General features: G+C 41.1%; 7 protein-coding genes and 1 non-coding gene across 8 annotated transcripts; 6 read left to right on the top strand and 2 right to left on the bottom strand.

Annotated features, from left to right (window-relative positions):
* Window positions 1-125: 125 nt before the first annotated feature.
* ZYRO0B15070g (uncharacterized protein) lies at window positions 126-647 on the bottom strand (the record flags this gene model as incomplete). The annotated part of the gene is made up of 1 exon (XM_002495549.1): window positions 126-647. The coding sequence occupies one exon, from the start codon at window positions 645-647 to the stop codon at window positions 126-128; it is 522 nt and encodes a 173-aa protein (XP_002495594.1).
* Window positions 648-1,435: 788 nt separating this feature from the next.
* ZYRO0B15048g (uncharacterized protein) lies at window positions 1,436-3,184 on the top strand (the record flags this gene model as incomplete). Its single annotated transcript, XM_002495548.1, has 1 exon — window positions 1,436-3,184. The coding sequence occupies one exon, from the start codon at window positions 1,436-1,438 to the stop codon at window positions 3,182-3,184; it is 1,749 nt and encodes a 582-aa protein (XP_002495593.1).
* A 209-nt stretch (window positions 3,185-3,393) lies between these two features.
* Window positions 3,394-6,882, top strand: RTT107 (Rtt107p; the record flags this gene model as incomplete). The annotated part of the gene is made up of 1 exon (XM_002495547.1): window positions 3,394-6,882. One exon carries the CDS (start codon window positions 3,394-3,396, stop codon window positions 6,880-6,882), a length of 3,489 nt encoding a protein of 1,162 aa, XP_002495592.1.
* A 267-nt stretch (window positions 6,883-7,149) lies between these two features.
* YHB1 (flavohemoglobin) lies at window positions 7,150-8,340 on the top strand (the record flags this gene model as incomplete). The annotated part of the gene is made up of 1 exon (XM_002495546.1): window positions 7,150-8,340. The coding sequence occupies one exon, from the start codon at window positions 7,150-7,152 to the stop codon at window positions 8,338-8,340; it is 1,191 nt and encodes a 396-aa protein (XP_002495591.1).
* Window positions 8,341-8,477: 137 nt separating this feature from the next.
* On the bottom strand, window positions 8,478-9,155 carry MIC26 (Mic26p; the record flags this gene model as incomplete). Its single annotated transcript, XM_002495545.1, has 1 exon — window positions 8,478-9,155. One exon carries the CDS (start codon window positions 9,153-9,155, stop codon window positions 8,478-8,480), a length of 678 nt encoding a protein of 225 aa, XP_002495590.1.
* A 389-nt stretch (window positions 9,156-9,544) lies between these two features.
* Window positions 9,545-10,519, top strand: DAL2 (allantoicase; the record flags this gene model as incomplete). The annotated part of the gene is made up of 1 exon (XM_002495544.1): window positions 9,545-10,519. The coding sequence occupies one exon, from the start codon at window positions 9,545-9,547 to the stop codon at window positions 10,517-10,519; it is 975 nt and encodes a 324-aa protein (XP_002495589.1).
* A 173-nt stretch (window positions 10,520-10,692) lies between these two features.
* ZYRO0B14938r lies at window positions 10,693-10,765 on the top strand. Its single transcript has one exon. It is a non-coding gene; the product is annotated as a tRNA-Ala (tRNA).
* Window positions 10,766-10,895: 130 nt separating this feature from the next.
* Window positions 10,896-11,792, top strand: EFM3 (protein-lysine N-methyltransferase; the record flags this gene model as incomplete). Its single annotated transcript, XM_002495543.1, has 1 exon — window positions 10,896-11,792. The coding sequence occupies one exon, from the start codon at window positions 10,896-10,898 to the stop codon at window positions 11,790-11,792; it is 897 nt and encodes a 298-aa protein (XP_002495588.1).
* Window positions 11,793-12,428: the final 636 nt, after the last annotated feature.

Genomic DNA, 12,428 nt, shown 5'->3' with positions numbered 1-12,428 from the left:
AAACAATCCTGCTTTGGTAGTAACAGTAAAAACTCTCCCCACGTGTGTCACGTGGCAGGAGAACGAACCGAACGAGTGAGAAGAAGGAAAGAGAATAGAGGGAAGAATAACGAAATGGGTACCATTTATTCTTCAGTCGTCGTTAGAACTTCCTCTAAACAGTGGTAGTTTTGCAGCATTTGTTCCAAAAAAATTTCATCAACACCATTCAATTGGACAAAGTGTAAAAGAGTCACTTTCAATGTAGTTTCATAGTCGCAACCATCGTTGTAATTATCACTATCATCCAACGATATTGATGCATTCCGAACTGTTTCTCTAAAATTTTTTAACGATCTGTTAGACTTCAAATAGTTGACTTTAACCCCCGTGGTCTGCGTAAGGAAAACGGGAACTGGGAAGTTCGTTGATCGTCTAGCGATATAAAGAGCTTTTTCCCATGACCAAGAATGGAATGACTCCGTACTTGCAACTTGTAAATCGATCATCACATTGTCACTAGAAGTATAAAACTCGCTGAGGAACTCTAGCAAATGAACTAACTCTAATACAATATCGTTCTTATTGTATTCGAAACGTATCTCAATGACTACAATCAGTGGCTGACCGCTATCTTGCTCAATAGTCCTCTCACTGACAATTTCCATGGCAAGTTTACTAAGTGTAGAGTGAAGTGTAAGAAGTATTAAAACTTGAGCGGCTAGGGCTGTTTTTTCCTTTAGTAAGGGGAGTTGTCGCGTCAGCGAATGTCCGAACGGACCCGGTATATTATCCCGGACATTCCGTGACGCGTCAGAATTTAAAAAATAATTTTTTTATTAATTAATTAGTTTAAGTTGACAGGGTCCCTGTAACGATTGAAAGTTCCTCCGAACCCTGAGTTAACTACTTGCAGTAAAAGAGTCAGATCGCAATCGGAATTTTTAAGTACAGCCTTTTCGCCCATTATAACCTCGAGAACTCATTTTACGTCCTTCGGACTCTAATTAGAGTTACTTGCTATCGTTTTCATTTTTCTCTTTCCGTTTGGGGATTGATAAGGGAGGGAAAAGCAAGTGAATCGTGCCTTACTATTATAAGTAACTGAAATCAACTAATCAGCAGCCACCATCTAATCTATCGATTGATTATCAGTGCTTGTGTGTTTAGGGCAGTTGAAAGGCCTTATTGATGCTTTAATGAATCCCTGCGGTATCTCGATAACTTCAGCAATGACTTACGATAACGGCGGATCTTTTGAGAGCTGAATGATATCGTAAATGTAACTAAGACGAACAGGATAGGTAAATGCGAGCAAACATACATGCAGATGTGTAGATACAGACGTTTAGATACAGACACAGATCATATATATGACAAAGAGATTGATGGGTGAGTACCAGAGCCACGATTTAATTGTCTTCATACTTTCACCATTCTAAACTCGACAAAAAAGATGAGGGAAGAAACTATGAGACAGGAAGACGTTAAGGGAGGTTATAGCACAACCTCTGCTGCAGAGTTGGATGGTGAGAAGAATGAAGGTACTTTATTGGAGTTCCGTGGTTTAAAATCTCATATTAGATCTGTCAGGTCTCCAGTTGCCGGTGAAGTTAACTATATCAATTCTGCTACTTCGAATACCGATAAAGGACTGCTGGCAGAAATTGGTTACAAGCAAGAATTAGAACGTAAATTTTCTACTATACAAGTGTTTGGTGTTGCATTTTCCATCATGGGATTACTACCGTCTATCGGTACTCTTCTTTCCGATGGTCTGGCAGGTGGTCCAGTTTCTACCATTTGGGGGTGGCTTATTGCAGGGTTTTTCATCTTAGTACTTGGTTTAGCCATGGCTGAAAATGCAAGTGCAATTCCAACAGCAGGTGGTCTTTACTACTGGACTTATTATTATGCTCCCAAAGGTTACAAAGCAGTAATGTCATTTATTATCGGATGTTCTAATTCCTTGGCGCTAACGGCTGCATGTTGTTCAATTACATATGGGTTTGCTGAAGAAGTGCTAGCAGCTGTTGTACTAACTAAAGATGGTAATTTCGATGTTACTAACGGTAAATTATACGGTATTTTTGCAGGTGCCGCAATTATGATGGGTGTTTGTACATCTGTAGCATCTGGATTCGTTGCCAAATTGCAAACACTAAGTATTATCTGCAATTTGTTCATCATCGTACTATTCTTTATCGCTGTACCAATTGGTGCTAAGGTGAACAGAGGTAAATTCAACCATGGCCATTTCATCTTTGCAAATTATCAAAATTCTAGTGATTGGAATAACGGTTGGCAATTTTGTCTAGCAGGATTTATGCCCGCAATTTGGACTATTGGTGGGTTTGATTCATGTGTACATCAGTCTGAAGAAGCTAAGGATGCAAAAAAATCGGTAGCATTGGGTATCGTTGGATCTATTAGTGTATGTTGGATCCTTGGTTGGTTTATTCTAATTGTTTTGCTTGCATGTATGGATCCTGATGTGTCAAAGACTATGAATACCAAGTACGTGTTGTCCATTGCACAGATCATTTATGATTGTCTAGGTAAGAACTGGGCGATTGCATTCATGTCCTTAATTGCATTCTGTCAATTTCTAATGGGTGCATCTACAATTACTGCAGTTTCGAGACAAATTTGGGCCTTCTCTAGAGATAATGGATTACCCTTTTCCAAATACATTAAGAAGGTCAACAAAACTTATTCCATTCCATTTGTTGCAATTATTGCAGCTTGTTGTGGTACTTTGGTGTTAGGTCTGCTATGTCTACAAGACGAAGCGGCTAACGCATTGTTCAGCTTGTCGGTTGCTGGTAACAACTTATCATGGGGGACACCAACTTTCTTAAGATTGACCTTTGGTAAGGATTTATTTAGACCAGGTCCTTTCTATTTAGGTAAATTTCTATCTACCGTTAATGGTTGGATATCCGTTTTTTGGGGATTGTTCGTCATCATCTTGGTCATGTTCCCTACAAGTCAACACAATGTGACTCCTCAAAGTATGAATTACGCCTGTGTTATTGGACCTGGTGTTTGGATCCTATCGTTTATTTATTATATCACTTACAAGAAGAAGTACTACCACGGACCGGCTTCTAATCTAACAGAGGAAGAGTACGTCAATGCTGTTGGCGAAGACGTACTTGACAATATCGATAACGTTTTATCACAACCCGAAAAGGTTGTGTAACAGTTTATTTAAAGTTAAATTAATATGCATGTATAAATGTTCTTATTTTGTATCTACGCAATATGATGTTCAATATATTCAAAGTTTGTTCACTATCGATTCGCGTTTCTCTTCAACTTAACCTTAAACCTTACCTCAATTCAAACAAAATAGAGGCGAAATATTATCCATTGATTAAACTCATAAATGTTTAGTTCCAGCTACAAGTAATGTCTGATGGTAGTAAATTATTTGAAAATTTGAATTTTTTAATCGTTGTCACTAAATTTGAACAATTGGAATCCACTAGATCAATTATCGATCTTTTGAAAAGGAATTCATGTCAGATTTGTAGCGTTCACAAATGCTTTGATACTAAAAGTCCTACAATCCCTAAAGATCTTAAATCGTGGTTTGCAAACGACGTTGCAGAAGGTAATACCATTCACTTTATTATAAGTGAAGATGTAAATTTCCCATTCTACCGTGTTGCATCTTTTGATTTTTTAATACCTGTGGTGACACCAAAATGGATTCATAGCTGCATTGAAAGCCAGAAGCATGCAAGAACGTCACTATTTTCACCAGATCCAAGACATATTTTTAAGGAATTCCAAATTTATGTTTCAAGACATTCCTTCAACAATTCTGAATACTTATTCTATACGGAAGCGGTACATGCATTAGGCGGGACCTGTGTGGATTTTCTTTCGAACAAAACTACACATTTAGTGACTAAGGACCCTCATGATCCCGGAATCTTAGCGGTTATCAACTTTGGTAAAGTAGAACCGATGAATTTTGTGTATCCTACATGGATTGTACAATCTTTTAAACAACTATCTATTGCTCCAGAAGACATGCATAAAATATCTCCTGATGATTCTGATTCGTCTTCGAAGAGCAAACTAGAAGATATCTGGGGTCGTCTTAATGAAATTGATTTTAAACTAACTTCCAATATTTGGGAAAATCACTCCTTTATCATTGGGATGGATGTCTCTTTGAATAGAGATTTGTACTCTACATTGATTGAACTTCTACAAGCAAATGGTGGTACGGTACATCGTCATTTGGATGAGTCAGATATTGCCAAGACTAATGCAGATTGTTACATCGGAAAATCTGTAAGTTCAAGGGAATACGAAGTTTCTGAAAATAAAAAATTACATCTGGGGAATCTCATTTGGGTCTTTTATATGTGGTCACTATGCCAATTTAGGCCTCCTACAGAAAAGTTGATTTTTTCGCCTTTTAAACGTAAACTTTTGGAAACAAATCAACTAATTACCGCCTATACGAATTTCTTTGGACAGCAACGGTTCTACATCCAAAGATTAGTAAATGCTCTTGGTGGCTTCACGACATCTGAATTATCTCGAAGGAACACCCATTTACTCTGTCGATTTCCCTTTGGCAAAAAATTCGAAACCGCTAAAAATTGGGGGGATAAATGTGTGATCACCAACTATTTGTGGTTGGAAGAATGTTATAGGCAATCCACAAGGCTAGATCCACTAACACCTTGTTTTCAGCAGCTCCCTGTGGAAGGTGAATTACAAAGGACTTTGGGTCAAATGCAATGGGACAATTCAGAATCTCTCGAACCTCATGTCAAAAACCTTTCGAAACAATTCAATGAGGAGGAGCCAAACATCCAAAATACACCACTGCCGTCCCAACATGACGAACAGGAGACAGGCTCAGGAAACGTGGAACAACCGACCCCCGAACTACGACCTATGGTCCCAGAACCAGTTGAAGAACCTCTCAATACCAATGAACACTCCAAATTGGAGGAGAATACTGAAAAAGAAGAAAATCTCATAGGAGAAAATGGAGAAAAATCGAATCCTGCACCTCAAGACATGTGTGACAATCCCGAAATAACACCAGATATCGAGCACCCACAGCAAAAAGAGGTCATGGTTCAAGAGGCCTCTAGGAATGATCCAGTTTCTCCCCCTGATGAATCAATGCTAGAGCAAAAAAACACCGAAACAATTTCAAATCATGAAGAGATTGTCCGTGCTGATGTTAATAGTCAAGAACAGAAGCCGCCCTTGGAGCGTATGTCTAATGAGCAGCACCTTCCAATTGAGCAAAACGAGGATCTAGATTTGGAAAAGCCTCAGAAACAGACACAAGATGTAAATAAGTCCACAGAAGGAAAAGAGAGGCGCTCTCAAGAGAACTCGCAAAAGGATTTGCTGAATTTAAAGACTCTTGAGGAAGATACAAAACCCGAGTCTGTACAGAGACCAAATGAAGAAAGACAATCTGAAAATAAAGATCAGAAACATTCTCAGGGACCAGCGGAAGAAACCATAAAGCCTATTGAAGAACAAAAACAACACCAGCGATCCCAGGAAGGGACCAAAACACCGATCGAAGATAAAGAACAACAAGAGGAGCCCCATGAAAACCATGAAGCTGCCGGCAACGACCTGGGCCAGTACCAGGAGTTGCTAGAAGAGCCTAGAATACCGATTGAAGAAAACACTCAGGCAGGGACACCGCGCCAACTCCCCAGCGAATCATCTGGAGAACCTGCAGTTTTTTCAAGACAAGGCAGTAAGGACCTCAACCGGACAAGGACAAGCGCAGATTACTCGCCATCATCAGAAATACCTAAAGACGTAACAGAAGTCCAGGCTACTTCAAAACAGGAAGAAGGTACACCAAAATCACAAACCCCACCATCTACATTGACGCCGACATCTTTTGATCAAATCCACTCCAGCCAAGGAAGTCGCCGCGCGGCTAAGACGAAAGCGGCCAGGAAGTTGCATGATGACATAGAATCATTGAATGAATTCCAAAGAAATACAAAGAGAAAGAAAACTGGAAACCTTTTACCTGAAGAGATCGCTCAGTTGGAGAAAAGCAAAGCACTTGAGGCAGAAGCAAGGGGAATTTTGTTGAAAATACTACCTGAGGAAAATGAGATTACAAAGGACGATACTGGGTCAGAAGGTGCTCAACATCATCGCTCAAAGAAATTACCATATAACATTAATGCTGTAACCACTGGTCTCTCAGGAAACATTGGTGAATTAGATCTGACAATCTTGAGATTGCTTGGTATTACAATCCACAACGAGATAACAAGTGAAAATGTTGGAAAATTGGATGGAATTATTGCCCCCAAGAAATTAAGAACTGCCAAATTTTTAAAAAGTTTGAGTTTTCACCCATTGAGATATGCGCTCACTCCGAAATTTCTAAAGGACATATTAAGAATAATTCATAAGGGTAAAAAGGCAAATCTAAGCCTTGATATATCTCGATACTACATTCCAGATACAGACCAAGAGAAATTATTCAAGTTGACATCACTACCGAACAAAGTCTTTGAGCGTGCTGGTATATTAAATGTTAATATTATAAGCGATATACCTGGGGGAATTGATACCATATCCTCAATCCTTAAAGCACACGGTGTGAAAGAGACTAGATCTATTCCCGCAACACACATGAATAAATTGTCATTACAAGATTTCTTATTGAACGATGCAAATTCAGAGACAACAACGGAGGCCCCAGTGGAATACATTTTTCTTGTGAATAAGCCCACCCAAGTAAGAATCTTCAAAAAATTGACGAAGGATAACAAACATTCGGCATTGGCAGTTGCATGGGATTGGTTCATTACTAGTATATTTCAGCTCGAAGTCGATGTTAGTAATTCAGAGCACGTGATACTTCGTTCCGACTAATTGAACGGACCAATCAGATCGAATTCCGTTAGTAAGAAGAAGTAAGAAGAGTCAATATGGCAAGGTATGTGCCTGGACAACGGAAGGCAAAAGTAAGTGATGGATGGCGTGTTAAGTCCCACTCGTATGATCGATCATTCTATTCTTATTTCCGAGTTTTATAATTAGCCCCACTGTTTACTATAAAAAGGACCATGAATTCTGTTAACTCTGTCTGCCATTGTCCTCTGGTACAACAACCAACCCAACACAATCGCGACGTTAACAATGTTAAGTGAGCAAGATCGTAACATCATCAAGGCCACTGTTCCCGTTTTGGAACAGCATGGTGCCACTATCACCAGTCTCTTTTACAAGAACATGCTCAATGAACATGAAGAACTACGCAACGTTTTCAACAGGATCAACCAAGCCCGTGGTGCGCAACCTGCTGCCCTAGCCACGACAGTCCTAGCCGCCGCTAAACACATCGACGATTTGTCTGTTTTGGCTCCCTATGTAAATTTGATTGGCCATAAGCACAGAGCATTACAGATAAAGCCAGAACAGTATCCGATTGTAGGCCACTACCTTTTGCAAGCCATCAAGCAAGTATTGGGCGATGCTGCTACTCCAGAAATATTGAGCGCTTGGCAGAAAGCCTATGGTGTCATTGCAGATGTATTCATCGATTATGAGGCACAGTTATACAAGGAAGCGTTATGGGAAGGCTGGCAACCATTCAAAGTGGTAAGTCGTGAACATGTGGCTGCAGACATTATAGAATTTACAGTTGCTCCTCAGCCTGGATCTGGCGTCGAGCTTTCTAAGATCCCTATAGTGGCAGGTCAGTACATTACTGTTAACGTTCATCCTACCACCCAAGGTAACAAGTATGATGCCTTGCGTCACTATTCCATCTGTTCAGAATCAAAGGATCAAGGGATTAAGTTCGCTGTCAAATTGGAGAATTCCTATGAGCACGCAGATGGGTTGGTATCTGAATATTTACATCATCATGTCACTGTTGGGGATCAGATTTTGTTAAGTGCACCTGCCGGTGATTTCACATTAGATGAAAGCTTGATCAAGCAGGAGAAAACTCCATTAGTTTTAATGAGTTCTGGGGTTGGCGCTACACCGCTAATGGCCATGTTAGAAAGACAAATTAAAGAAAACCCAAAAAGACCCATAATTTGGATCCAGTCATCCCACGAGGAATCCAGACAGGCCTTTAAGCAAAAATTGGAAGCTATATCAGAAAAATATGACAGTTTTCAAAAACTTGTCGTCCATACAAGCGTTCAGCCACGAATCGGTCTGCCTTTCCTACAGAAACATGTGCCTTCTGATGCCGACATTTACGTTTGTGGGTCCCTACCATTCATGACAAGTATGTTGGGTTACTTGGATTCCTTGCATCACAGAAACGTTCATTATGAACTATTTGGACCCAAAATGGTCACTGTCAAAGCATAATAAGCTTTAACCATGCAACCTTATCCTCTTCCTTTCCTTTTTTTTTTTCCGCGAGTCTTGAATATATATATATATATATAGGGATATACGTATGCGTATTTGGATAATAAACTCTACTTACAATGATATTTGCATTTCTACTCCACACTCAAACCGGTCCATTCTTTAACGTAGTGTCGCGTACATTTGGAGATCTCTTCGATTGAATTGATGCCGCTTGAACCGTAAGCGACGGTCTTACAGACAGCACGCTTGGTCTCTTGATAGACAAAATCCTGTTTTGCAACTGCATTGGGGAAAGCAGATGATTCTAGTTCGTGTACCAGACGGGCAGTGTTCTTAAATGTGGTTGGTAGGGCGTAGTAGAAGCATGCAGAGCCCAGAATTAGCGGTGCAGTAAATCTTGCAAAAATGTTTCTGCTTCTAGTCAAAACTGAGCCTGACATGGCACCAACAACAATGTAGGCAAACCCTGGTAGTAATTCTTCTCTAGGATCAGAGTGAAGGTTTGCTATAGTACTAGTAATATTTTTCTCGTGCTTGTAATATTGGCTACTCTTTGATTGCAAGCATTGGGATGTTCTATCGATGGAACCAGCCAAATTTAGCCTAATCCTTTGGAAAAATTGAGCCAGATAATCGGGATAACGCACGGAAATGCCATGGACCAGTTTGTTATCGCCTAAAAGGGCCACCAGTTTAGAATCCTCATGGGCTTCTTTAGCATCGGAAGAAAACACCATACCATCCTGTGGGGGAATAACGGCTTCCTTGACAAAGTCAACGTCACGATAAAAATCTATAGCACCAACCATTGCTCTGTAAACAGTCTAAAGGCCTTCCACAACCCAATCACTATGTAATCTCACTTATCTGCCGGGTCTTAACAGTGCTTAAATGCTAAGCACTTTTTTCAATCTTGGGTCTCATTGGCTTGATGAAGTATGTTCACGTGACCAAAATGACTCCCAGAAGCACGTGACGCATTCTTCAATTTCAGCAATCAAGAACGAGTATGATTCAAGGGAAGTGAATCAACAACTTAAAGATCACTAGTTACATCCCCCTTCGGCCATCTCCGAAGACTACTTGGAATGGTTCAAGAGGTATAAAGACAGCACTCAATCCTCACCAAGAACATGGTTCTCTTCCCAATTAACCCTCTCTCACGTCTCCAGAAAGACTAAGAGATCCCCCTCCCCCCATGTCAATTGATTCAAAAACATTCTACCAACGTGTCGTCAGCGACTGGCTCTGTGTCGACGTCGTAGGTGCCAAACTAGGTGGTAAAGTACTCAGCTGCTCTGATGAATGGTTCGCTGCTGCAGAAAATTTAATTTCCCCAGGCGAACCAATTCGTGACAAGACTAGATTTACTTATGCAGGTGCCTGGTATGACGGCTGGGAAACACGCAGACACAATGAAGAACCATATGATTGGGTCATAATGAGACTGGGTCCCGTTGCTGCCCGCATAGCGGGATGTGAAGTAGATACCGCTTTCTTCGATGGTAACCATGCACCGGCAATCTCGGTGGATGCGATATACAGCGATTCAGACGATTTGGACGAAAACGACAAAAAATGGCAAGAAGTTATAGGCAAGAATGAGTGTGGTCCATCCACAAAGCAGTTCTTTATCAACGACAAGTTGACCTCAGATAGATTTACCCATGTTAAATTAAAGATGTACCCAGACGGCGGTATTGCGAGACTCCGCCTATTTGGTAGAGTTGAACCACCATTGAAATTGGAAAGTACCACTGACCTGGCATCGTCGCTAAACGGCGGTGTGGCTATCGATAGATCTGATCAACATTTCGGATCCGCTGATAACTTGCTTTTACCCGGACGTGGGAAGGACATGTCAGATGGTTGGGAAACCAAGAGATCAAGAGTCAAGGGCCATACCGATTGGGTAGTTGTACAGTTGGGCAAGCAATCACGTAGAATTGATAAGATTGTGGTCGACACAGCTCACTTTAGAGGGAATTTCCCGCAATTCGTTAAGGTAGAGGGAACCGGGCCCTCTGGTTCTTTGGAATTAGTCCCATTGACGAAGACGGGACCCGATAAAGAACACAAGTTTGATATTGGGAAGGATTATCAAATCGACACTGTCAAGTTAACCCTCGTTCCAGACGGAGGTGTGAAAAGATTGAGGGTATTTGGATTGTAACATTCGTATAGTATTTAAATTTTTCTAGTAACAAGTAGAATGAGCTTAATTGTGACCGTTTTCATGCATAGTGGGAATAATCGGACCTTCGTTTGGAAAATTCCGGGAATGCGATTTTTCCATTCCGAACTCCGAACCCTTTTAAATGCTTCCGAAAATTCCGTAAACAGTACGGGCATGTGGCGTAGTTGGTAGCGCGCCCCCTTAGCATGGGGGAGGTCTTCGGTTCGAATCCGGACTTGTCCATTATTTTTTCCCCCCGCGTCTCAGGATCCTACATACCAGGACTACTCCAGTCAAATTTTTAACGTTCATCTAAACACGAACTCATTTCAACACTCTTGTCACCTACCGCCCACCACCGCTGAGCCCACTAATGGATCTGTGCGACCTTGTAGAACGTCGATGCCCGCCTAGGAAGATTCCTCAATATCTCTCCACACCTATCTCACTCAGCGTGGAAGAAATAGGACCACTAATAAATGAAATACCTAACTCTTACTCAAAACGGCTTGTTAAAATCTTGGTGCAGCTCTGGGAAAATGGTAAACTGGAAGATGAAAACGAAGAACAAACGCTAGCAGATTGGCTCTACAACAAGACCATCGAGCTGCTGCCTTATGACGATAAACAGCCTCAACAAGACATTATTACATATGCTATCAAGCCGGGTATACGCCCAAAGATACCGGAAACCCCTCGGTTAATTTCACACGGTACAACCGGCCATAGAACATGGGAAGCATCACTATATCTCTGCCAGTATCTCTTCAGACAAGACTGGCTACCGCAAGTGAATGAAGTACTTGAGATAGGTGCCGGTACTGGTCTAGTGTCAACTGCTCTTGCCCTAGCAGGTCACCAAGTTACGTCCACTGATGGTGATCCTATGGTTGTCGAACAGTTACGCAAGACTTTCAACTTAAACGAGGTAAATATCGAGGCGCAAGTTTTGGAATGGGGTCTGCAAAAACCACCGAAGTCTGATCTCGTCGTAGCAGCTGATGTTACTTACGATACGGCTGTTATACCATCTCTTGGTAATTGTCTCCGAGAATGCAAAACTACTGCTTTAGTGGCGTGTACAATTAGAAATTCAGAGACAATAACATTTTTCCAAGAATATTGCTACTCGATCGGGCTTAAAGCCACCGAAGTTGCCTCCACTGATGACAATGATAAAGAATTATCTTGCATGGAAAACCTTACTTTCGAGCCCCTCGTATGTCCTATAAGAATATATCGCGTGAGTACACAGGATGATATAAAATAAGAAGGAAAAGTAAATAGAAACAACGGCATACAAAAGAACTGTCGCCCTTTTTCTAACTCAGATTTTGTTTTTTATCAGGTATCGTCCTCATGGCACTACACAACTACGTGTACTTGAAACACAGGGAACATGACCAGAGGTGTCATGAGCTGCTTGTGAGGGAGAAGGATAAAGTGATACCGCGGGTGGTAAGATCCTTGGGTACAACGACAACGACAACGACAACGACAACGAAACCTGCCGAGACTGGTTCGGGTGAGGGCAAAAGCACTAATTAAGAATTATTTAAGTATACTTTACAATGAACTGTTATTCTTTTCTTTTTTTGCTGTAGATCACCGTAGATCGCTTTGAACCTATGCTTTCTTTGTTGAGTGAAGGCAGCCGCCGAAAAACACTTGATGTTTCACCCGTTACTCTCAGTAGCAACACAGCAGAGTACGAATCACTTCAAGAATTGCCAAGAGGGATGAAATATTTTGTTCTGGAATGGGGCCACAATTCCCATTGTTTATCCGCAATGCCCTTTTACCCCTCTTCCACATACGTGCAAAATTCTGATTAATTATATAACCAAGAGGGTTCCCAGTACGAGGCGAAACCATCTAAATCGAGTTTCAAACTGCGAAAATAACA

Source organism: Zygosaccharomyces rouxii (genome assembly GCF_000026365.1).
Source record: "Zygosaccharomyces rouxii strain CBS732 chromosome B complete sequence".
Lineage (NCBI taxonomy): Eukaryota > Fungi > Ascomycota > Saccharomycetes > Saccharomycetales > Saccharomycetaceae > Zygosaccharomyces > Zygosaccharomyces rouxii.
The sequence above is the reverse complement of the archived record's forward strand: the minus strand, read 5'-3'. Positions and strand labels throughout refer to the sequence as shown.